The sequence below is a fragment of the Eucalyptus grandis genome, chromosome 10 (assembly GCF_016545825.1).
Source record: "Eucalyptus grandis isolate ANBG69807.140 chromosome 10, ASM1654582v1, whole genome shotgun sequence".
Lineage (NCBI taxonomy): Eukaryota > Viridiplantae > Streptophyta > Magnoliopsida > Myrtales > Myrtaceae > Eucalyptus > Eucalyptus grandis.
In genome coordinates, this window is record NC_052621.1 from 37279593 (window position 1) to 37301651 (window position 22059).

Genomic DNA, 22059 nt, shown 5'->3' on the forward strand with positions numbered 1-22059 from the left:
CTATGCCGTCTTCTCACTAAAGGTAAGTACGTTGTGAGAACGGCTACTTGGAACGAACTTGAAGTAATTAGGGAGGGAGGGTAAAATTTCTATCTGTAATTTGAGACTGAACCACCGTTTAAGTTCCGCCTCCCCGGGGAAAAAAAAAACACAAATTCGAGCAAGTTATTACACATAACATCGATCAAGTAGACATATGTTTTGCATTATTGTGTACACAAATTGTCAAGTCTTCCAAACTGTCTTCAAATAGCCTCTTTCGCCACTCTTCCAATTTTGTTGCATTTTGTTGGGTATGCTCAGGGAAGTACGTAACCTTAGAAAGAATCACAGTTTTGACATAAAAGTTGGATGAGATACAGTAACATGTTCTACAGAAGCAAGAGATGCAATTGTTTCACTCTCGTCGCCCCAAGCGATGAGCACAACCAGATATTCATTCAGATACCACCGTATTAGCATTACATATAGATTGGCGTTTCAAGATCCATTGATGCATATATTCAAGCATCTCAAACTCCCGCAATGTTCGTTGGCATGTTGCCTCCCTTCAGCAATCGATGATGCCATAGACATTAATTCAGCTATGGCATAGTTAGAAATGCGAGGGAAGCTAGTCTGGGTACCTGCTATTGCTCAAAGAAGAGGCGATGGGATCGAAACAACAGCATCATCAGTTCTCTAGAACGGTATGTTCTTCAGATGCTGGCCGTTAAACAGTTTAGCCATTCCTGAAGCATATCTGTCATCAAATTGAAAGCATCAGATGACTGTTGCGATGAAAGCTCATCAGTATTGAATTGAAGGATATCCACATAAGGTCAGTTACCCTGCAACTAGGAGGATTAGAGCGGTGACCCATAAACAATATTGGTAGCTCTTATGCTTGGACTTTTTGTGCTTCACGTCGTATCCATCAGGGATGTACCTCCTGCTTACGTACCCAAACTGGGGACGGATTAAGAGAACAAACCCGAGAAGGAACCCGGAGATGAACCCTCCAATGTGGGCTGAGTTATCCACGTGAGGTATGAGAAGCCCAATGGCCAGATTTATGACGACAACGATCACTAGAGTGAAAAGAGCTGTGCACTGAATGGACAAGAATTAGAAAACCTTGCCCTTTGAACTTTTTTTTAAGGCCATCCTTGACCCCCTGAACTAGAAAGTCTACAATCAAGCAGGTTCAGCTTACTGTTAGAGCAGAGCCACTGGAAGATAGAATTACCTTATTCGCATAAATGGTCCAGTTCGTGATCAGCTCAGAAAGCATAGCTCCCAACAGTCCAAAAAGAGCACCGGATGCCCCCACCGATATTTTCAAGCCATCACTGATGGTAAGTGTAGATAACAAGCTTCCCCCAAAGCCAGAGAGCACATATAAAGCTCCAATTTTCACTGCACAAGTATGTTACTCGAAATTAGTGATCATTGGGAAAAATTAGTCAGCTCGGTTCTACTCTCTAGAGTCTAATTCTTACAAAATCCAAACTCTTGCTCGAGTCCTATGCCAACAACGATGAGGCTCAACATGTTAGTAGCCAAATGTAAGACTCCCGCATGAAGCCATATGCAGGATATCATTCGCCATCCTTGAGCATCCTCTACCACAAGTTTTCGCTCAAGGCCTCCAAGTTTTTCCAGCCTGCACGTGGCAATTCGATTGTTCAATAAACATCTAGTCCGAGAATGCTCAGAAGCACAAGATTCCTATCAACAACTATGCTGCGGAGAAGAATGTACTAGGTATATCCGATATGACATTCTCCTCAAAATTTCATCTATTGCATCTGGGCATTTTGAATCCACTTTCGAGACGTTTTGTTGCCTAACTCCTGCCAAAACATCAGGCTAAATCGACTCTGTATACTCCTATGCCCATCCTTTGAATGGAAAACCGCTTTTCCAGTTGAGCTTTTTTTTCTTTTTGGGCTCTATGTTAGTAGAATTTAGGCTGGGTTTATCAATGAGATGAAATCTTTTTCAGCCCTCATACACCAACCTATCCTCAAGCTCTACCATATTATTGAAACTGTATGACAACCAATCGTTTCTTTTCCTTCACTGAACAAGCCAAAGCATTTGACTTCACAGAGAATTTCTATCCTTGAAACGTTCATAACAAGAAAATGAAAAAAAAAAAAAAATTCCTGACCCCTCGGTTGGCTTAGCAGAAGGGTTTAGAAATTAGAACTAATGTAGCACTTTGCTGTATCGAAAGAAATTAAAACAAGGGGAAGGTGAAAAAGATAAATGATAGATCAGAAAATAGAGAGCCTTCTTACGTGATGAGGGAGGGGCCTAAGAAACGGTTCTCTTTCAATGGCTGAAAAGAGAACCTCCCTAGCAGAGGGTACAAGATGCAACCCTTAGGCTCCTTGCTGGGGCAGTTGTTGACGTACATCGTGTACACGAAGAGCCCAACGTTGACCAAGAAGATGAGCGGAACGAGCCAGGAGAACCACTGCTTCGGAGGCGGTGGTGGAGGAAAATGGTGATGGGCTGGACGTGGCATCTTGGTGCCCTTCTCTATGTCCAATGCTGGCAATGGTGACGAGGACGGCGAGGGGGACGCCGAGCTTTTCCCCATCGAGGAGGAGGAGGGAATGGGTGCACGAGGCACCGACCCTTTTGACGGTGGTTTACGGGGTTGTTTTGATAGTTTTGATTCCGAGGAGGAAGCGAGGAAGGAGGGAGGGAAAGAGAGAGAGAGAGAGAGAGAGAGGGAGGGAGAAGGGTTGGATGGTGAAGAATGATCTTAGGTGTAATGGGAGTTAAGTTCGGTACTTTTCCCGCTAAGAAAAAGGGTTGCGTTGGTGAGATTATTAGATATGGTAACTGATGGTTGTAATTTTATGCGATCTAGGATGATTTAACATAATATAATTCATGACCATCTCATATGCAATCAAAAGTTTCAAACTTCATAGTTCAAATTCAATTGCCCGCTTACTTCCCTTGTAATTTTGTTCCCAAGTATGATTGCTGACTTTTCTGATCTGTCAAAGTGTCCTTTTGATGGTAAGTAACTTGAGGATCAAGTGGCTAAACAGAGATTTGACTTTAGTTTCTTATATGGGAGAGTCGATTCTGCAGAAAGCACACAAAGCGCGGTGTTCTTGAGAAATTGCAGAATGACGAAGATTTTGCTTGTGGTCCTCCAATTTTTAAGAATGTATCGGAGACAGAGACGTGCCTAAAAAAAATGAGATTGCATTTCAACTGATGCAAAACCCATGCGGAGAGGTAACATGCCAGTCTTATTGTTTTGATCTCATCCTTATTGACCGAAGCATTAGGCTGAAAATCAGCTCATCAACCCTGCTCAATACAAACCACCACCAGCCCACCTAGAGAACCTAACCAAGTAGCACATGTGCAAGCAAATTCTACTACATTGCAGACGAGGATGCTGATTCCAAATAGCCGCCACAATGGTTGAAACCGAACCAAACGTTATTCGGGATGAAAGTGTTGTAGTAAAAAGTCACAGCCTTTGTGTAATAGCCATAGACAGTCACGCTTTCGGGTTTCCACCCGTCATATCCACTCCGGTAGAGGTAGATGTAGCAGACTTGGTATGTGCAGGGTCCATATATGTCGAACGTATCCGTGGAGCATCGCTCGAATGTATGGGTCGACGGATCGTCCAACCTAGGCGCATAAACCTGGCCAGCCACATCAATATGAAACGCAGAAGTTAGATTTCATCTAGCTAAAGTAGTACCATTTCAAATAGAAAAAGAAAACAGGGTTTGCATCCGTCGGCTAGAATTACAAATGGTAAAGATATACCCAATTATCAAGATATGGAACTTCTTGATTTATGGGCTGTGACTATTTTGATTAGCTAACCAAAATACCTTGGAGCACACATCTGATCAAGCAGTTTACCTGATTTCCATATGCATCGCCAAACGAGAGGCTGATCTGGTCGCGAGTATACGAAGTGGAAGAGCAGCTCGTCCTTATTTTCACCGTGTATGAACAGCTGTTCCCATTCTGAAATGCGACACCTCAGACTTACTTCCAACACAAAGTGATTTTCAAGCAAGAAATATGAGTCTCCCAAAGAAAGAACGAAAAAAGGGGGAGGACAGGACAACTCCAGCCTTAATCCCAAACAAAATAGGAACTTCCATCAGATACTCTAGAAATCTGAGTTGCTCAAATTCCTAGCAAATTGCAGACCCACATCTCTCTCTCTCCCTCGGAAATAGCTTTATCAAAAGCTGTTGGATTCATTCGTAAAAACAACATGGATCGGAGAGATGTTCATACCTGAGTGCTATTGATCTTGAAGGATTTGAGGGCATGAGGGACTGATCCCGACCCATCTGAAGCGAAGTTTCTGCCATGGCAAAGAATCGAGAGCAGCGCGAAACAGAGGAGGAAAGTCAGAACCTGGCTCATCTCTTTTGCTTTACCCTTGAGCTTGAAGACCCGTGAGGAGGCAGAGCTCTCGATCTTTGAATTATATGGACTTTCGAGTCGGATGATTTTTTAACCTTTCTGGTCGATGTCAGAAGAGTCAATCTGTAATCCGTCTCTACAGCTAAGGAACTCGGTTGTTTATAAGGAGAAACGAGAAATCTTGGTCATTGATTAACAAGATTCCAAGAAGACATTCGCTGGCTCCATTATCATAATCAACATTCCATTTCAGCCGCATGGAGGAGCGCTATCTCCCTCGGCCACCTTCCTCCTTTGTCACGGACCGACCGATGGCCCTTCTTTGCTTGCCACTTTATCGTGAATGGGGAGGGCCCAAAAGGCCCAAGCTGCAGACTTTTCTTCATTTCATGTGTCTGTCGATGTCGGATAAAGAAGGAAAAATCAAGTAAAGTTTGACATCAGATGCTTGATGATAAGTTCGATTCCATCAGATTGCTGTTTATGTAAGGGTCGACCTCTGGCCCCCCTCACAATGATGATATAATCCGTCTTTGGGCCGCAACCACACTGTCATTGCCCTCACGGTTTTGTTCTTTTGGTTTCGCCTGAAAAATACCTCATTGCGAGTTAAGATTGGTGTCATATCTTATAAGGCACGTCACTTTACTGTCCCCAGGCGATGTAGGATTCGATTCATTTATATCCATTTTGCCATCCTCGAGGTAGAGTTGCACTCCCATCCCTCATAAGACCGGATCGATTCAATTCATTCATATCTTCTTTATCATTGTGACATGCCAACAAGCATGTGGCATGATACAACTATGATATGGAAATTTAATTGTCAAAATGGTAAAATCTAGTTATGACACATGGAGCATATATTTACGCAATAGATGTTTGGACAAGTTCAAGCCTTCCTTGGGTCATTGCAAATTTTGATCCCTAATTTTTTTTTAATATTTGGAAATAAATCAAATTCGGATGTGGCTTTTTTGTAGAATGTGGAATTGGATCAACTAACAAAACCTATTATTAGGATTGCACAATCATCTATATTTGAATTTTACAAGTACAATTTAATTTGTAATTTGGTTAAATTAAAAGAATAAGTCTCAAGAAACTCTAGCAAATAAAAATATAAAACTTGAAATTTCAAAGGATAATAACAAAAATGATCTCTAAACTTTAGCCCAATATGTAATGTTGTCTTTGACCTTTTAATATATTCAATGTAGTTCCAGAATTATAACCCAATGTATAATATGGTTTTTGAACTTTTAATTTGTTCATTGTGTTCCTTAGAACAATATTGAATATTTGCCTGTAGTTCAACAACTAAAACATGTAGCAAAAATCTAAAGATTGCATAGAAAAAATTTAAGATTTAGGGACTATACTGCACATTAGGTAACGGTTTTTATGAGTCATATTGAATCAAAATTCATGAATCATTTTTGTTATTTTCTCAAATCTCAAAATAGAAAGAGGTCATTTTTCACCAAAAAAAAAAAAAAAAGAGGTTATTTTCACCAACACTCAAATCTCAAAAATACATCGGTGAAATCATGCCCCATCACTGCGGCCATACTGGTGGTCACACAAGGCATGTAATCACCTTCGGAGGAAATCAACAAAGATTGCGACCTCCATCGCCACGATTCCTTCGCTCTCTCCGTGCCCCTATAATTGAAATTAGAATCGGACGCTACCCACCACCGCGTCCATGGTGGTTCTCGCAACCATTGATCTAGGGTCGCACGAGGCAGGAGACCTCATATTTCAAGGTCGTGACCTCCATAGCTGCAAGTCACAACTTTGGCATGCGCATAGAGAGAGAGAGAGAGAGGAGCTGAGCGGGCGAGGGGTTGGTGTCGCGGACGAATGGAGGCACGACGGCAAGGGCTTTTGGGAGCGGCGGCGGTCGGCCATAGTGATGCGATTCCGGTTCGATCTCTCATTTCATATGCCCAGACATTATGGGGAAGAAGACATGATCAAACATGGAAGCAAAAGATGGAGAAAAACAGCACACATATCAACCGTCCAAATTTAATGATTAAGGTCGGAAATATTTGGTTTAGCTTTCCGTCGTCCAAACAATCGGAAAGGAATATTAATTGATCGAACGGGACAAACGGGCATAGGTCAAATTGCGTCACTGAACACGCAATCCTATGATGGACGGCTTGTCGGGAAAGCTTTCAGAAAGGCCTAGAACTTGATTGATCTTGGAATAAGCTAGGAATCGCCAGATGGTGCAAAGCCATTGGCTGCTTCCAACCATCTCCCTCAACCTAATCCTCGGTCTTCTAGAAGTCCAAGAACGGTAGACCGTTGACTGGCCTTAAGGGTTCTCTGCCTTTGTTTCGTTCGCTATTGCGTGCGGTGCATTGAAGGAGGAGGACAAAAACCCAACACCTACAATTACTCACGCCCCACCACTTTCTGTCGCCCTTTTCAGTTTGGCAAGAGAGAGGGAAAGAGGGAGGGAGAGATGCCCACGTCTGCTCTTCAATCCCCCCACGCCTCCAACTTTTACCTAAAACCCACCTAACCCCTCCCCTCGCACACTCCCCAAATCCATGCAACTGCCAAAGTTAGTAGCTTCGTCTAATTTTTCGTCCCGGACCTCAGCGTTAGAATGGAAAAAGGACTACGGAGCAGGACACTGCAAGGATGGTAAAACCGGTGAATCGAGCAAGCGTCTTAAAACTCTTTTTACATGTCATATTGTTTTTTTTTTTTTGGGTAAAACCCGCCTAACCCCTCACCCATACATTCCCCAAATCCTTGCAACTCCACGAGGATTTGGAAATTACCGCTCATGTCACGTAATTTTTCGTCCCGAACCTCGACACTAGGATGGGAAAAGGGTTTCGGAATAGGCCTCGTGTCAGACACTGAAAGGATGGTCGAGATATTGATCTTTCCCCGTGACCTGGTTTCACCGAGCCAACGTCTTAAAACTCTTTTTTTATATGGTATGTAAAGTATGGGAGAGTCTAGAGTTTCTCCTTTTAGGGATGTCTGTGTTGCATTAATCGACCTCTGCCTTTCCCGGTCCAACCGAGGTTGTCGAGAAAGGGAAAGCAGAGAGACTTTCCTAGACTTTTCCACGGGTGGAGTGGAGCAGACAACAGACCCTGCCCTGCATATAAATACGCGCCCCACCTCCCTCCCCTGTTCACGCCTCCCGTCACATGCAACGGATTCAACTTTGTCCTCACTCTCTGGCGCCTTCCCCCCCCCATCATCATCGTCCTCACCGCTGCAGTCGTCATCATCTTCTGCGATGAACTCGCCGAGTCTGGTCTTAGCGACGACAGCCATGGCCGCCGTCTCCAGCACCGTCCTGTTCCTTGCTTTTTCCTGGCACAAACCCCCCTTACCTCACGAAGAGCCTCATCCCCCCGAGCAAGTTCTGCGATCCTGCTTACGTTCAGGTACTTGGGTTCGTGTTCCTTCGTGTTCTTGGGTGGGAAGTTGTTTCTTTTTCTCTATCTCACGGTTCTGCAAATGGCTCTTGCCCGTGGCTTCTTTCCCTCGGTTTTTTCCAATGAAAAAAACAAGATTGGCACTAGGGTCTCGTCTCACATCGTCTGTTTCGCTTGGCAGATGGAAAAAAGAAGGAAAGAAATGAGAAGAAGAAGAAGAAGGTGCGATTTGCCGACGACGTGAAGGAGCCGAGAGGAAATGGGGACGAGTTCAGGATGAAGATGAAGATGAAGGAGATCAGAAAATCAAGTCCTGTCGAAAGAAGTTGCAGGAGCGAAATTCCTGAAATTCCTGCGAACAGAGTCGCCCTGTACAATGGAATCCTCAGGGATCGAGCCAACCGGATGGAGTGCTCGCACTGATCAAATTTAGTTCAATCACTTCAATCACTTTCCCCCTTACTTTTCACTTCTGGGTGGATAAAGTTCTTTGATTTTCACGTTTTTCCCCTGTTCGCCTGTGTGGTAAAACAAATGTGTGGCTCTCAAAACAGAGAAAAAAAAGGGGTAAGAGGTTTTCGTGCTCCTCCTGTGGAAAGAAAAGATCTGGGCCTTTTATGTGGATGTAAATAATATTTGCGACGGCTTTGAAAATGAAGATTGTTGTCCTTGTTATTACCTTAATTTGTCGCTATCGAGTTCATATGAATTCCTAGACTTCTTCTCCAACTCCCCATCAGATCAGAGCTTCCATCACATCCACTTAACTAAAGTTGTTCAGATGGTTCTGGAACAGAAATCAAAAGTATGATCTGATTTATCAACAGAACTAATCAGCATCGACCGCTAAATCTCGATTTAGCTTACGTACGAATATAATATGATCTTGGAATGTAGATATGTAATTAAATGAAGCGGTACGTGAACTATACCGAGAACTTAGTTCATTTGTCGTGCTGCTGCTGAAGAAATAGTACAGCGATGTCAGTATCGCTGTGTAGAATGCACCACACATTTTTTTTATGGACTATATGTAACTTTGATAATGCGAAGAGAGGTCCGTAGTCCATGCATATCTCCCCATCTCCCAAAGTACATAGCTGGCTGGCAAGTTGGGCAATTTGGAGGTGACCTGAATGGAGCTGATGGTGATGGACCACAGTGAGAAAGAGGAGAGAAAGCTGGAAGAACCTCGTGAGAAGTTGCAGCTCACCAGCTTTTGCCCATGTAAGGCCAATCAATGTGTGTTGCGAGTTGGATATCAAGCCATCTATTTTGACCATTTCTCCTTCTAGGCGGCTTATTTGAATGTTGTAGTCTAACGGTTCGAGGTCCATGCACCGCACCTCGAGCTATTGGGAGCCAAACTCCACGTGAGACCCATCTGATTTGATGGCGCACCTACCTTGTTCCGTACCAAAATTATGGCCTTCAGTCGTAGAGAAAAGATCAAACATCTCCGAAGTTGCAAGCTCCTTGATTTATTTCCGCTCTATTATCTAGAGCCATAGGCATGTAGTAATAGACTTATACCCATTGCTTCAAAATGTTAATGAATTGAAGCCAAGACCCATGTACATTTAAGATTACTACAAAATATCATATTAAAACGTTGAAATTGGGAAATCAATCTATGGAGATTATTCGAGTTGTTGAGAATTTGTTGACGCGTTTTCTTCTATTGAACAATCAACCTACGTTTGAGTCATCTTTTACCTGTCTCCATCAAGTCCACCTCTCAAATGAATTCTAAAGGTAGATTCTTTCAAATCGATTTGGTGTTTTCTAGATGGTGATTATATTTCCGGACGCTCCTGATAAGACTTGAATCCAACATCGAAATTAGATCAGGAAAATGTCTAGTCATTTTCGTAACCCGTGGCCGAACCGATTCATCGACTGAAGGTATAAGGATCATAATTGAGACATTTGTCAAGTGTTCATGCGAGCAGCTCAAGCCCGTCGATTACAAGCGTGAATATTTTTGGGTTCTACATCTCTTTTTCTTTTTCTTTTATTAAATTTTGTGTTTTGGATGAGGACATCTGTATTTTAACAGCACTATGTCCAATTTTAAATTCCGTTCTGTACCCTTTTCTTTGGAGCCATCAAGGAAGTTCCACCGAAGAGAAAGGTCGTAGTCAATTAATTTAAGGGCAACGGTCCAAGCATCTGTCCTCGGACAAAAAAAAATTATGTTGAATTAGTGGTGATTCATGGTGCTTATTATATATCAAATCAATGGTCCCATAGGTTTTTGCGGGATCGGTCTCGTATAAAATATGGGCTATTGGATTTAAAAGCTGAATAATTTCATGGGTTAATATTTTGAAATCTTAAATTGGTATACATGTGACAAATTTATCAAAAACTAATTTTTTGATAATGAAAAATCCCAAATTAATACACATTAACAAATATACCCAAAACTAATTTATTCGACCATCAAAAACCCCAAAATAGCATATTTGTGATAAATATACTCTCAATTCAATTGGATTAATACCATAAAAAATAATAAAAACTGTACAACTGTGACATACAAAAAGTAAAATTTCAAACCGCTATACTAGTAAACTGCCATGTATCATTAAATTTAGTAATTTAATAATAAAATTAAACAAAAACTAATAAATGATAAATTTATCACAAGTGTATCGGTTTGTGATAAATTTGTAAAAAAATGTACCGATTTGGGGTTTTTGGTGGTCAAAAAATTAATTTAGGATAAATTTGTTACATGTGTACCAGTTTGGAATTTTTTAGTGTATTAACCCTAATTTCATCAATCAAATCAATTTTTAAAAATGTACCCCATAAAGTGCCGTAATTTGTTGACATTTAAGGAAGTGGAAAACGTTTTCCATATCTTCTTTCACCTCACCAATTTTCACCAAAAACATTTTCTTTTTATTTTTATGTTTTTTTTTCTTTTCCATTTTTTTCCCTTCTTCCTTGGCCATAAAGCCTCGCCACTGGCTGATGAGACCCGAGCTCTCCAGACACCGATGGCACTCAAGCCTTGCCTAACTTGCCCGATTTGTCTCAAGCGAGCTCAAGCTCACCGACCTTGGTGAAGCTTGGGCTTCCTTGGATTAGTCGAGCCTCAAGTTCATTGACTTGCGTCTTGGTTGGTCGCCAAGCTGTCGGCCATCGTCAAGGTACGCGGCCAACGAAGGAAGGAAGAGGAAGAAGGAGAAAGGAAAAGAAACACAAAGAAAAAAAGAAAAATTTAAAGTAACAACAGTTCTATTTTTTTATAAAATAAAAATAAATTTAGGATTTAAAAAATATATATGAAGATAAAAAAAATCGATGTTTTTGGTAATTTTTCTAAGAAAATCAAATTAGATACCGAAAGGTGGAAAATATCTTCTAACTTGATTTTAAGTTTCAATCGAACACCGAAAAACATTGTAATTTTTCTGGAAAATATAAATGGCTTTCTCGAAAATATTTTTCATAAACGTGAAATTTTTCATGCCACGAAGAGAGCCTTAATCAACGAAACTTATGACGATGAATGATTGTTGCTTTTGAATAAGCTCCATTGATTACAAATTTGACAGAAACACTGCTATCATTTAGGTAACTTTGCTGCAAAAAGAGAAATAGAAAGTTACAATAAATTTAGACAGAAGTCACAATCATGAAAACCGACATGCTTGCAAAAGCTTGTGGTAATTTGATATCTCCAAAGGTAGAACATACGATTATTGAGGACAATTATTGATTAGAAGTTCTATCTCTTAAGATAATGTAAGGTACATTACCATCCCGTTGACTAATTACTAAGTGACAGGAATTTCTTGTTACGAACCATGTAGCTGGATTACTACATAAAAAAAGGAAAGTACTAAACCAGTCGAGCAAAATTACAACGTGGCAAGACAATTACTTAGTAATTCCATCGTCGACATATGAAATATAAAAGGGAAGTACCCCGTTAGGACTAATTAGGAAAATTACTTATTACTGGATAATTACTTATGGCAACGTCCTCAACTTAAACGAATGCTACTATTTTTTTTTATTTATTTATGAATTTTAACTAATTTAATAAGGGCAGTCAAATTATTATGAGTTTAGCTAATTTACCGTGGCTTTAGTTCCTTTAACAAGTGTGCGTTGTATTTCTTTACAATGCTATTAGGAACTTAATAATTGTAAAATTTTTATTTAATTGAACTAGTTTTCATGTACTTGCGCGATATGCGCACAATTAAATTTTATCCCTTGTACAGCATTAACAAAATTCATAATTTTAACTGCACGAAAAGTACTTATTCTCTTTTTATAACTATAATATTTTTTTCCTGAAGTAGAAAATTATTAAATGAGCATTTCATTAATTTATCGATAATTGGAAATGGAATTTTTTAAAAATTCAATAAATAAATGATTAAAATGGAGATAAGCATTTTAAATTCGTTACGAAGAGTGCAGGATGAGGTTGAATCCACCGTAAGACAATTAAGTAATTTTTCTAAGTGCACTTTTTATAATAGAAAGCGAGTGGTAAATTTCTTGATTTACCTTTTTGTCATTTTTCCTAGGTTAAATTTACCCATTTTTCCTCTCTCTCTCTCTCTCTCTCTATTTGTTTTATAAATACGAAAATAAGTGTAAAGTGGGGTTTAATGGAAAATACAAAAGTGAGATAAAAGGGGTTTTTCTTACTTTAAATAGGCAAATGATAATAATAATTTTTTAATAACATATCCTGTTCAGGTTTTAGCGTGGGGTTGCGTTCCCCAATAGCAGTACAGCACACAAGAAGAGCCGACCGAGAATCCAAGAGCCCATCTGCGTTAGGTGATCAGAACTGAGGAAAAAAAGACAAGGGAAGGAGAAGGAAACGAAGAGAAAGAATCACTGGGACAGTTTCAGAGGTGGGTATCTTTCCATCTCACCCTTTGAATTCCTCAAATATATATATAAAATATTTTTTTCTGTTGATTTGTTCCTCTGTTTTCTGGGTTTTTGATTCTCTGTCAGGCCTCTGTGATCGCTCTTTCCTGGGTACATAAGGCAATCAGCTCCAGTTTCCGGGTCTTTCTATGACGTATTTCATGCATGGGGTAATTTTCCCACTTCAAAGTTTCAGTTTTGGAAATTGGGTTTGTATAAAGTTTCTTCCTTTTCTGGATGAATGATCGAGAACTGTGTTCGGGGTGTGAGTTTTAACGGGTAATCTGTTTTATTATTGGGGGTTTTTGAGGGTTCCTTGTTTGGGGGAGTGGATGAAGAGAATCTGGCCGGCCTGATTTAATCAGTGGTAGTGGGTGTTCTTTGTATGCATAGCTCTCAAAGAAGTTATTTGTTAATCATGGGATGGAGATCAAGAGATTGCAATGTACTGATCGCATTCTTGCTGCCTCAATTGCCGACGAATTTGATGAGTGAATTTTCTGTTCCCGCGTGGGTATTTGCTCTGAAAGTTGTGAATTCTTTGTGGTCGGTGGAACAAATTTACTTGAGCTCACAAGTTGTTTGGTATTAGTGGTCCCGTGGCACTTCATGCTGCATATGAATCTTGAGGTCTTTTTCTTTTTCTTTTTTGGGTTGTGCGTCCATCCAGACTTTCATGAGAGGAGGTGTTCCCGAGAAGTAGGGATATTCTCTGTTTCTTTCATTACTCGGTTTCTAGTGATCATTAGATGTGAGAGGCGATGCTGTTCTGACCAGTGATGTTCTTAGCATATGGTTTATCCTTGCTCAGAGAGAATGCGATGCTTTTGTGATATTTGGAAAATGCATTCTATGGAAGAAGTATGGAATTATTTATTTTGTAATTCAATCTCTCTTTTTCGCCATTATAAAAGAGTGTAGATGATGTCACGTCATAGCAAGGTTACCGGGTTATGATCAGGATGTTTGTCTTTCCATGGCAAGTAGGAATTCTTACTGTGAGCTAAGCCTTATCTTATGGAAAGGGTTGCTGAATATAGGCACTGTACATAACTTCTTCTGGGAGGTTTTTCTTTTTCTTGTATGCTGCTGATGATTTAGATGTCATGCTTTTTCACTGACGACCCCCTCCTATCAATGAAAAGGGTAGGAATCAGAGCTGCTTCTTGTGCTTTCTCAACCTTAAGCCCTTCCTTGTTATTGTACTCCAGTTGCATAAGAAAATGAATAAATATCGACAGATACGGCTTCTAGCCTGGATTTGCTTTGTTGTCTGTTCCTACATGATTTAATATGATTTGTAACAGAGCAGTTGTTTTGGATGCTGTCTGAAGCCAAAACCAACTACTGCATTGGATGTGCCATCAAAAGGGTCAGAAATTCATGATCATAAGTTGAAAAAACCAAGCAAATCAGAAGATTTCTGGAGCAGTAGCACATTTGATATGGACAATAGTGCGGCTCAGTCACAGGGGAGCATCTCATCAATCAGTACCTCAAACCCGACTATCGACCCTCAAGCTGGCAATCCTGGGACACCTTCTGAATTCGTTAATCATGGTGACTTTTTATTTTATTTATTGTGGATTGGTCTTTTGGTCAGGTTTCCATTAACAAGAGAAACAAAAGGCACATGCTAGAATGGCTATTTCGGTACCATTCCACAATATGACATATTGGAGTGACATGAAGCATGTTGCCTCAAAACTGACATAACATTATTTGTCATCCGGTTGGACTGTCTTTAAAAATTAAAATTTGCTTCCTGATATCCTTGAATTTTCAGATGCATTAAGATAGCGTGCAATGACATGAAGATAATGTGTCAACATGCATTGTTCCACTTTGCGGAGTTTTTTTGGGGTATATGGCAATAATTACCGCTAGAGCATGCATGTCTCTTTGCTTTTTCACCTGACACAAGTTTTCCTTGTAGGTCTTATACTTTGGAATCAGAATAGACAGCGTTGGAGAAGTAACAAAAGGTCTGAGAATCAGACGCAACAAGTTCAACCTAAATTAAAGTGAGTTTCTTGTGACTAAAGTACAATTTAGCAGAGCCAAATAGACTAGCATTTTCCAACTTTTTGCATCAATTAAGTGAAGCAATTTCCCACATGATTTCGGTCATGTATGACTAGACAGATTTTAAGATTGCCGGATTGCTCTGTCCCATTTAATTGCATCATTTTCACATTCTTTATCTGTGGACATCACTCATCATCATACATGGATGTGATTTTGTAATAATAGCATATTTTTGAGGTTACTATCGTCTTGCTAGTAGTTTGATGTGTGGGAACTCTCTGTAGAGTAGATACCGTCATCGTTTTTAGGTTCCCTGTGAGAGGGCTTTGACAATGTGTGGATCTTTTATGTGAAACTTACAGCCCCTACATTGTTGAATCAATTTCTGTCTGGCTTTGCAGCTGGAGCGCTACATATGATAACTTACTTGGAAGCGACAAGCCCTTCCCGCACCCTATACCTCTCTCAGTAAGTCTTCAATTTTCAGGCTAAGATTGTTTTCGTACATGTATATCGTGCATGAACTTTGCGCAACTTCGTCATCCGACAGGAAATGGTGGATTTTCTCGTGGATACCTGGGAGCAGGAGGGACTCTATGACTGAAGAAATCATGCAAGCTTCAAAGATGTCTGGAGGTTCTAAAATGCTCTTATCGGCTGCTGTAAAATACATTCTTTGTTTGAAAAAGAAGTCACTAATCGAGAAACGCTTTGTATACTGACTGAGAAATCACATGGAAATAGGACTCCGTAGTTTGTTGGCCTTTTGAGCTTTCCCTGTTCCTCATTTTGATTAAATAGTGGGAAGCTGCCTACGCTGTTGGACGGGAATTAATTAAGTCTTTAATTATCTTGAGATGCTGCGTAAATTCTCTAATGCATTTGGCAGATGAATAATATTTGGTAGCGCGCTCTCTCTCTCTCATATATACATGCACACTCGCGCACTTTATTGGTGTTGTTCTATGGAAACTGGTCATGTTTCCAGCCACAGCTATAACTTTTGTGATCGTGGGGCTTCTTTCAATCAGGTAAGTGGACTTTGCTTCAATAAGGTTTCTCTATTTTTACCGAGGTCACAAAATCTCCTGTTAAAAACAAAAGTAAATGGCGAAAGAACGGTTTGCTTTTTCCTTTGCCCGACGGCGCTGGATGTATTTTGTAGCTGAACTAGCTTGATCTGAAAAGTGTCGAACTGGACACGCATGTTCCTGTAAAGAAAAAGAAAAAAGCGTGAATTTTTTGGCCTACTTGAGATTATAATTGGTCCAGGTTCTGCGGTCCCGAACGTACATAAGTGATAAATTTCAGAGAAATAGAAGTCAAAAATGTACACATAGAGAACTTGACCGTTCTCTGAAATTCCCTGCTACATCTCGGCAATGTTTGAAAAACTAGAACGATCTTCAAAACGTCAGCTTTCGGGCTTCGTTTCGCATCATGCGGTCAAATCAATCAACATTGCCGGGGGCATCATTGTACACTCGTTTACCTTCCCTTTCTTCATAAGCTGATACAAAGGAAGAAAGGCAAATGGGGCCATGCATGAACTTGTTTTTATCTAATAAAATTTTCCCCCCTGTTTGGTTGATTTATGAACTTGGAGCATGAGGGGTAAACCAAATATCAGGCGAAGATTGAATCGTAACACGGTTTAGCTACGAGAGAAGTGAATGAAAACATCCAAAGTAATAAAAGAATATCAAGGAATGAAGATAAAGCATCTTTCTCTGAGGGGAAAGGAAAAAAGTGAGGGTAAAGGAAGAATCTATTCCAAGCCCTTTTAGCTCCGCCAAATCAACCCATTTCTCTCTCCTTCTTTAGATTAACGTCAAGAATCTCCGTGTGGGGTGGTGTTTTTTTTTTGTCTCTGTCGCCATCTTTGGGCTAAGGTTAAGAATCTGGATTGGTCCCTGAGCATGCCGCAAGGAAAGGCATTTGGATCATCCAAAGAATTGTTTTTTGGGTTTGTGTCGTCACGAGTTCTTGAGTTTCTAAATACAGGGTCAGACCCCATTCATCCTTCCTACAAGTGGAATGCCATTCTCTGCATAACCTTTCTTACTCCTCTCCAAAACAATGAAGGATTGCTCCTCTTTCTTCCTCTGCCTCCTCATTTTCTTCTTCATTTCTCCAAATGGTATGCACAATCTCCATCCTCTTTTCTAAAGTTTTTTTCATAGCAGTTGCACTTGTATTCACATGTCCTATCAAGAATTTGAAAATTTGCGTTGAAAAGTTCTATAATCGATTATTAATTGCACTTTGTGGCTTTTGAACAATTGATGCTACTGAGAGGATGAGAATGCCGTGATAGAAGTTCATTATCTGCTCAGAATGAAGAAGTCTTCATATGAATATAAAAATGCACCTTCAGAAGTTCATTTTGTTAATGCTTGGCTCACAAGGCTCTCCTTCCTTCAGTTATTTTGACAGGGCATGCTTTCACGGGGACATATGGAGTGTGCTATGGAAGAATCGCGGATAATATACCTGCGCCTAGCGAGGTGGCGACCCTCCTCAGAAGGGCGAAGATCAAGAACATCAGAATCTATGATGCTGATCACAGCGTCCTCACCGCCTTTGAGAACTCCGGCGTTGAAATAGTTGTCGGCCTTGGTAATGAGTTTTTGAAAGATATAAGCATAGGTGAGGACCGCGCAATGAATTGGATTAAAGAGAATGTCCAGCCGTTCCTCCCGGGGACCCTCATCCGTGGAATCGCTATAGGAAATGAGATTTTAGGAAGTACTGATCCTGAACTTTGGGAAGTCTTGCTTCCAGCAGCTCAAAATGTCTATAGTGCGCTTCAACGTCTAGATCTGAACAAGAAAATTCTAGTCCAGACTGCGCATTCGGAAGCTGTCTTCGCCACTTCGTATCCGCCTTCTGCAGGGGCATTCAAGGAGGATGTCCTTCTATACATGAGGCCTCTTCTACAGTTCTTCTCTCGGATTGGGTCTCCATTTTACATAAACGCGTATCCCTTCCTAGCATATAAGAGCGATGCCGAGCACATTGACGTTAACTACGCCCTCTTCAAATCAAACCCGGGAATACGTGATAATAAGACTAAATTACATTACGACAACATGTTTGAGGCTCAGGTAGATGCAGCATATGCTGCTCTTGAAAAGGTCGGGTTCCCGAAAATGGAGGTCATTGTGTCGGAAACAGGCTGGGCTTCCAAGGGAGACGCAGACGAACCTGGGGCCTCACTGAAGAACGCCAAGACTTACAACTCCAATCTGCGTAAAAAGCTTCTTAAGAAAAAGGGCACGCCTTACAGGCCTAAGATCCCTGTCAAGGCATACGTGTTTGCTTTGTTCAATGAGAATTTGAAGCCCGGACCGACCTCCGAAAGGAACTTCGGATTGTTTAAGGCTGATGGGAGCATCTCGTACAATATTGGGTTTCCTGGTCTTACATCTAAAGCAGCCTCGACTCGGATCTCTTTCAAGGTACAGGACCTCTATGTCAGCCTCTTTATCCCATCCTTCATTTTGTTTCCGTAATTACCAGGATGAAGTCTTCAAAGAGAGTCAAGGACTCTCCTAGATTACTTACTGGGAGTGCACTGGTTGAATTTTGATGATCACATTTAGCATTCATATTCTCGAATCACAATGGCGATGCATGTTGACCAAACTTTTGCTACTCTTATCATCATCATAATAATAGGAGACGTTAAGTTGGTATTTAGGGCTAATAACAAGACGACACCAACTTGGCACTTTCAATGTACCCGTAGATTGGCAGGTTTATGCACATCGAAATGTTGTTCTTGCTCTGATGCATTGTTCTTTCACATGATGTTTTTCAGGAGTTCTATAGTTCTTCCTATGTATTGGCGCTAACGACTGGTGCGGCTGTGCTCCTTCTGAACTCATTTTCGTATTAAGAAAACGGTCCGGAGGTCACTCAAGTCCTAGGACACATTTGAAGCCAACCCAGAAACCAGAGGATTCAAGTTCTCAATTTGTATGTCCTCGTGTAACTATCTGATTCATTTAAGTAACATCCAATTCTTTCAAATGTTCATCCCCATTGTACAGACTAGAGATCTGAACACAATGGTGAATTAACGACTTTCTTGCTTCTGCAAATATGGTTTTCTTTATCTGTCGTCGTTACACATATTTGACATTCATTTGTAATTGAAAAAGTTCAAGCGGGGGTATTCATCAATAAATGCAAAGCTCATACTTGAGTACATGGTGGAAGTTCACATCATCGAGTTTCCCTTCTCATTCAAATTACATCTGGTGTAATGTAAATAAGTTACATTTGGTAAAAAATCAGTGGCATTTTCTGCTTGCGAAAGCTTTTAAAAGGAGGTTAATAACAAATTCGAGGCAGTCCATCTCAGAAGTGCTGAAATATGGCCTTCGACTAGACAGTCCAGATTTAACTGGCGGTGCCCATGTTCAATGCCAAGCGCTGCTTCTGAGCTTCGTTGGGCAACTTCACATCAGTGGCCAAACCAAGAACTTGAAGGAGCCTCACCACATACCATGTCATGTCAAGCTGCCACCACTCTAGCCCATGCCTTGCCGAGTACTCGAATGCATGGTGATTGTTGTGCCAACCCTCACCAAATGCAAGAACTGCCACCCACCTATACGAAACAAAAAAACGTACATCTGTGAATAAATAGATTTTCAAGAAGAATGGATATGTGAGAAATTGGGGACAAAAATGACTATACCAATTGTTCCTTGATAAGTCCCCAGTGTTCCATGCTTGCTTTCCCCAAACATGGCAAGCTGAATTCACAAGCCATGTGATGTGATAAACCCACACGATCCTCACACCCTACACGGCAAAGAAGCTCATATTAGGGACAAAAAAGTTAATGAGCAATCTCAAAAAGCAACAAGAATTTGGAAAAGAAATCTGAAGTTGTTGAACCGACCATTCAGAAAGCACGCTCATGGTCCAACAGACGCCAAAATCTAAAATAAAGAAACGAGTGCTTTGTTTGAACAAGAAGAATCCAATAAGTCCATAGATCCTGCTTAAAACGGCAATTTCTTAATCCTAAAACACCCTAAAGAACAGAAACAAGTGCTTTGTTTGAATAAGAAGAGTCCAAAAAGTCTACAGATCCAGATCATGGAGATCGGTCTGCGATGCCTGAGCTGGCCGGTCAATTTGAGTGGCCAAAGAAAAACCAGGCCCACAAGACTGAGCTGATGCCTTGGACATCAGATGGAGAGGATCCTAAGAGAAGATGACAAAAATCTGGGCAAATCTAGTGGTGTTAGTGACTGGGTTCGGATGTAGAAGATGAGATCGGAGTAATCATCTTTCACTTACCATTCCCCACACAAGGAAGGGAACTCCTCCCAATGCGTAGAGCAGAACGGCAAGCGCAATTGGGTGTGCAATGTAGGTGCTCTGCAGGAACCTGTAAAATGGCTGCTTCTGCAAATCCCCCACGTTGTTTGGTCCTCCACACTGTCAACAAATGTCATTCACGTATGCATCATTCCCCTTATGATGCGTGAGTTAGAGAGAGAGAGAGAGAGAGAGAGAGAGTTTTTTCACGTTTGATACCCTTTGAACAATAGAGTCGGTATCAAAGAGCCAACTCGTGTGGCTGAACCAAAAGCCTTCGAGGGGACTATGAGGGTCTCTCTCCGAATCACAGTACTGGTGATGGTACCTGTGTGTGCTCACCCAATCGATTGGATTCCCCTGCAAAATCCCATTGAGAAAAACAAGTAGTCAACCCACAAAGAAAAGCCCCTAAAAAATCAAACTTTCTCCCCCTTCTTCTCTGTTTCCATATCTAACCTGAAGAGCCAAAGTACCACAGTATGCAAACAAGTACTCCAGCCACTTGCTCAGCTTGAAGCTCCTGTGGGAGAGGTTCCTGTGAAACGACAGCGTAATGCCGAACAGACCAGTGACCACGTACAAGGAAACGGCGACCCAGAGGGCGCTCCAAGAGAAGTAAAACGGCGCTAACAAGCTGAGCAGATGCATTGCCAAAACGACGCCTGCAGTCCCGATGTCCAGGGAACTCCACTTCCTCCCCGAAAAGACTCGCCTTTTCCTCTTCACCACCACGTCCGACAGCAGAATCCTCCCCCCGCTCGTGGCCTCCGGCTCGGAGGCGCCGACGAACCCGGCGGCAGCATTGAGGCGGGACGTTCTGTTTTTGCCGGGGAGACTGTTCGGGACTGCGAACTTGCGAAGCGCATTGTGTTGGATTGGCGGGTGGAGATTGAGATTGAGCTTTTGACGATTGCTAAATGAAGTCGGGTGGGTTGAGGAGCGAATTGGGAGGCGGCGAGGAGCGAGAAGGAAGGGTTTGGGGTTGGCTTGAAGCAGACCCATGATGTGTCAAAGTGGAAAGGTGGTTGGTCAGGGTGATTAATGGGGTGGAAGTGGAACAAGAGAGGACATAATTGACACTATTCGTGGTGCAAACGCGGTCAAGGAGGACATGAATGAAGCACCATAATTCATAGTGGAGCGACAATGGAGAGAGGGAGAGAGAGAGAAGGTGGTGGCAGGGAAGGAGGGGAAGGAAGGGAATTGGAACCAGATATTTGCAATCTGCGATGGATTGCGAGGGGGTACTCTGTTTTGTCATTTTCCTCTGTTTCGCTATCGCCAAGACGTCTCTCTGTATCATGTGTTAAGTCTCTCTCTCTCTCTCTCTCTAAAGGAGCGATGAATTCAAGGCACTTGAGGGGTGAATCATCGCCGACCAATTTTTTTTTTTTTTTTTTTTTTTTTTTTTTTTTTTTAACTTCGTCTAACTTTACGTCTCTGAGCATATTCCAATATGCTTTCTGTCACCATCCCTTTCCTCCAGCAAACCAGAGTTTTGCTGAAAGGTTACACGCATTCATATAAACACCGTTGACTTTTGATTTAACTGTCACTGTATGTTTGCCGGAAGCAAGAAGCGTGTGATTGGCATGATCAAGACACTTCGGCTCACGCATGGCGCAAGAAACATGATACACGCGATCCGACATTCAAGTATCGACGAACCACAGCGAGAATCGGTCGATGGTGTTCGGATCAGTCGTACCACCTAAATTCAGATACATGTCGCTATCATGAACGAAACCCAGAAATTTCTCGTTTCTTTTCCCTGGACATGTCGTGAAACACATGCAGGATGGCGACCCTCCAGAAGGGTTGGACCGGCCATCTTTGAAAGTCGCAGTCCTAGAAGGTCAAAATGCAAAAGACACGAAATATAGAGATTCCTGTGAAGCTAACAAGGCTTTCCAATGCTCAACATCAAGCTTCCAATCAGTTGGAA

The 22059-nt window shown here is 41.4% G+C and overlaps 6 protein-coding genes across 10 annotated transcripts; 3 read left to right on the plus strand and 3 right to left on the minus strand.

Annotated features, from left to right (window-relative positions):
• Positions 1-79: 79 nt before the first annotated feature.
• Positions 80-2714, minus strand: LOC104423175 (RHOMBOID-like protein 5). Of its 3 annotated transcripts, XR_005547000.1 has the most exons (6): positions 2286-2714; positions 1482-1645; positions 1229-1398; positions 830-1092; positions 627-742; positions 80-316 (listed from the first exon to the last, which is right to left on the minus strand). XR_005547000.1 is itself a non-coding variant. In XM_010035656.3 (5 exons), exons 1-5 carry the CDS (start codon positions 2588-2590, stop codon positions 682-684), a joined length of 963 nt encoding a protein of 320 aa, XP_010033958.1. In that variant the 5' UTR covers positions 2591-2714; the 3' UTR covers positions 339-681. The 3 variants fall into 3 exon arrangements, 2 of the variants coding, with proteins under 2 accessions (XP_010033958.1, XP_039159456.1); XM_010035656.3 differs by lacking the exon at positions 80-316 and having other exon boundaries at positions 339-742; XM_039303522.1 differs by lacking the exons at positions 80-316; positions 627-742 and having other exon boundaries at positions 826-1092.
• A 479-nt stretch (positions 2715-3193) lies between these two features.
• LOC104423176 (embryo-specific protein ATS3B) lies at positions 3194-4739 on the minus strand. The gene is made up of 3 exons (XM_010035657.2): positions 4282-4739; positions 3895-4002; positions 3194-3668 (listed from the first exon to the last, which is right to left on the minus strand). Exons 1-3 carry the CDS (start codon positions 4411-4413, stop codon positions 3393-3395), a joined length of 516 nt encoding a protein of 171 aa, XP_010033959.2. The 5' UTR covers positions 4414-4739; the 3' UTR covers positions 3194-3392.
• A 2705-nt stretch (positions 4740-7444) lies between these two features.
• Positions 7445-8516, plus strand: LOC104423177. Its single transcript, XM_010035658.3, has 2 exons — positions 7445-7841; positions 8014-8516. Exons 1-2 carry the CDS (start codon positions 7691-7693, stop codon positions 8253-8255), a joined length of 393 nt encoding a protein of 130 aa, XP_010033960.2. The 5' UTR covers positions 7445-7690; the 3' UTR covers positions 8256-8516.
• Positions 8517-12554: 4038 nt separating this feature from the next.
• LOC104423178 (hypothetical protein) lies at positions 12555-15627 on the plus strand. 3 transcript variants are annotated; one of them, XM_018864497.2, is made up of 6 exons: positions 12555-12724; positions 12831-12913; positions 14078-14303; positions 14680-14767; positions 15173-15239; positions 15322-15627. In XM_018864497.2, the coding sequence occupies exons 2-6, from the start codon at positions 12893-12895 to the stop codon at positions 15373-15375; spliced, it is 456 nt and encodes a 151-aa protein (XP_018720042.1). In that variant the 5' UTR covers positions 12555-12724; positions 12831-12892; the 3' UTR covers positions 15376-15627. The 3 variants fall into 3 exon arrangements, with proteins under 3 accessions (XP_018720042.1, XP_010033961.1, XP_010033962.1); XM_010035659.3 differs by having other exon boundaries at positions 12557-12724; positions 14051-14303; XM_010035660.3 differs by having other exon boundaries at positions 12557-12724; positions 14056-14303.
• A 1034-nt stretch (positions 15628-16661) lies between these two features.
• On the plus strand, positions 16662-18872 carry LOC104423179 (glucan endo-1,3-beta-glucosidase 14). Its single transcript, XM_010035661.3, has 3 exons — positions 16662-16911; positions 17196-18232; positions 18595-18872. The coding sequence occupies exons 1-3, from the start codon at positions 16851-16853 to the stop codon at positions 18670-18672; spliced, it is 1176 nt and encodes a 391-aa protein (XP_010033963.2). The 5' UTR covers positions 16662-16850; the 3' UTR covers positions 18673-18872.
• Positions 18873-18925: 53 nt separating this feature from the next.
• Positions 18926-21327, minus strand: LOC104423180 (palmitoyl-monogalactosyldiacylglycerol delta-7 desaturase, chloroplastic). The gene is made up of 5 exons (XM_010035663.3): positions 20571-21327; positions 20331-20471; positions 20091-20231; positions 19480-19586; positions 18926-19389 (listed from the first exon to the last, which is right to left on the minus strand). Exons 1-5 carry the CDS (start codon positions 21114-21116, stop codon positions 19179-19181), a joined length of 1146 nt encoding a protein of 381 aa, XP_010033965.1. The 5' UTR covers positions 21117-21327; the 3' UTR covers positions 18926-19178.
• Between the last annotated feature and the right edge of the window lie 732 nt (positions 21328-22059).

Bases quoted from the DNA above. Each gene is read 5' to 3' on its own strand.
- LOC104423179 (XM_010035661.3), top strand. From the start codon at position 16,851: ATGAAGGATTGCTCCTCTTTCTTCCTCTGCCTCCTCATTTTCTTCTTC. The intron at 16,912-17,195 runs GTATGCACAATC...TCCTTCCTTCAG, and splicing joins CTTCTTCATTTCTCCAAATG to TTATTTTGACAGGGCATGCT. The intron at 18,233-18,594 runs GTACAGGACCTC...GATGTTTTTCAG, and splicing joins CGACTCGGATCTCTTTCAAG to GAGTTCTATAGTTCTTCCTA.
- LOC104423175 (XM_010035656.3), bottom strand. From the start codon at position 2,590: ATGGGGAAAAGCTCGGCGTCCCCCTCGCCGTCCTCGTCACCATTGCCA. The intron at 1,093-1,228 runs GTAATTCTATCT...TTGTCCATTCAG, and splicing joins GGACCATTTATGCGAATAAG to TGCACAGCTCTTTTCACTCT. The intron at 743-829 runs GTAACTGACCTT...ATTTGATGACAG, and splicing joins CTAATCCTCCTAGTTGCAGG to ATATGCTTCAGGAATGGCTA.
- LOC104423180 (XM_010035663.3), bottom strand. From the start codon at position 21,116: ATGGGTCTGCTTCAAGCCAACCCCAAACCCTTCCTTCTCGCTCCTCGC. The intron at 20,232-20,330 runs GTATCAAACGTG...ATTTGTTGACAG, and splicing joins CCGACTCTATTGTTCAAAGG to TGTGGAGGACCAAACAACGT. The intron at 19,587-20,090 runs GTAAGTGAAAGA...TTTGCCGTGTAG, and splicing joins CCTTCCTTGTGTGGGGAATG to GGTGTGAGGATCGTGTGGGT.
- LOC104423176 (XM_010035657.2), bottom strand. From the start codon at position 4,413: ATGAGCCAGGTTCTGACTTTCCTCCTCTGTTTCGCGCTGCTCTCGATT. The intron at 4,003-4,281 runs GTATGAACATCT...GTCGCATTTCAG, and splicing joins TCAAGATCAATAGCACTCAG to AATGGGAACAGCTGTTCATA. The intron at 3,669-3,894 runs GTAAACTGCTTG...GTGGCTGGCCAG, and splicing joins GCGATGCATATGGAAATCAG to GTTTATGCGCCTAGGTTGGA.
- LOC104423178 (XM_010035659.3), top strand. From the start codon at position 12,893: ATGACGTATTTCATGCATGGG. The intron at 12,914-14,050 runs GTAATTTTCCCA...GATTTGTAACAG, and splicing joins TGACGTATTTCATGCATGGG to AGCAGTTGTTTTGGATGCTG. The intron at 14,304-14,679 runs GTGACTTTTTAT...TTTTCCTTGTAG, and splicing joins TTCTGAATTCGTTAATCATG to GTCTTATACTTTGGAATCAG.
- LOC104423177 (XM_010035658.3), top strand. From the start codon at position 7,691: ATGAACTCGCCGAGTCTGGTCTTAGCGACGACAGCCATGGCCGCCGTC. The intron at 7,842-8,013 runs GTACTTGGGTTC...TTCGCTTGGCAG, and splicing joins GCGATCCTGCTTACGTTCAG to ATGGAAAAAAGAAGGAAAGA.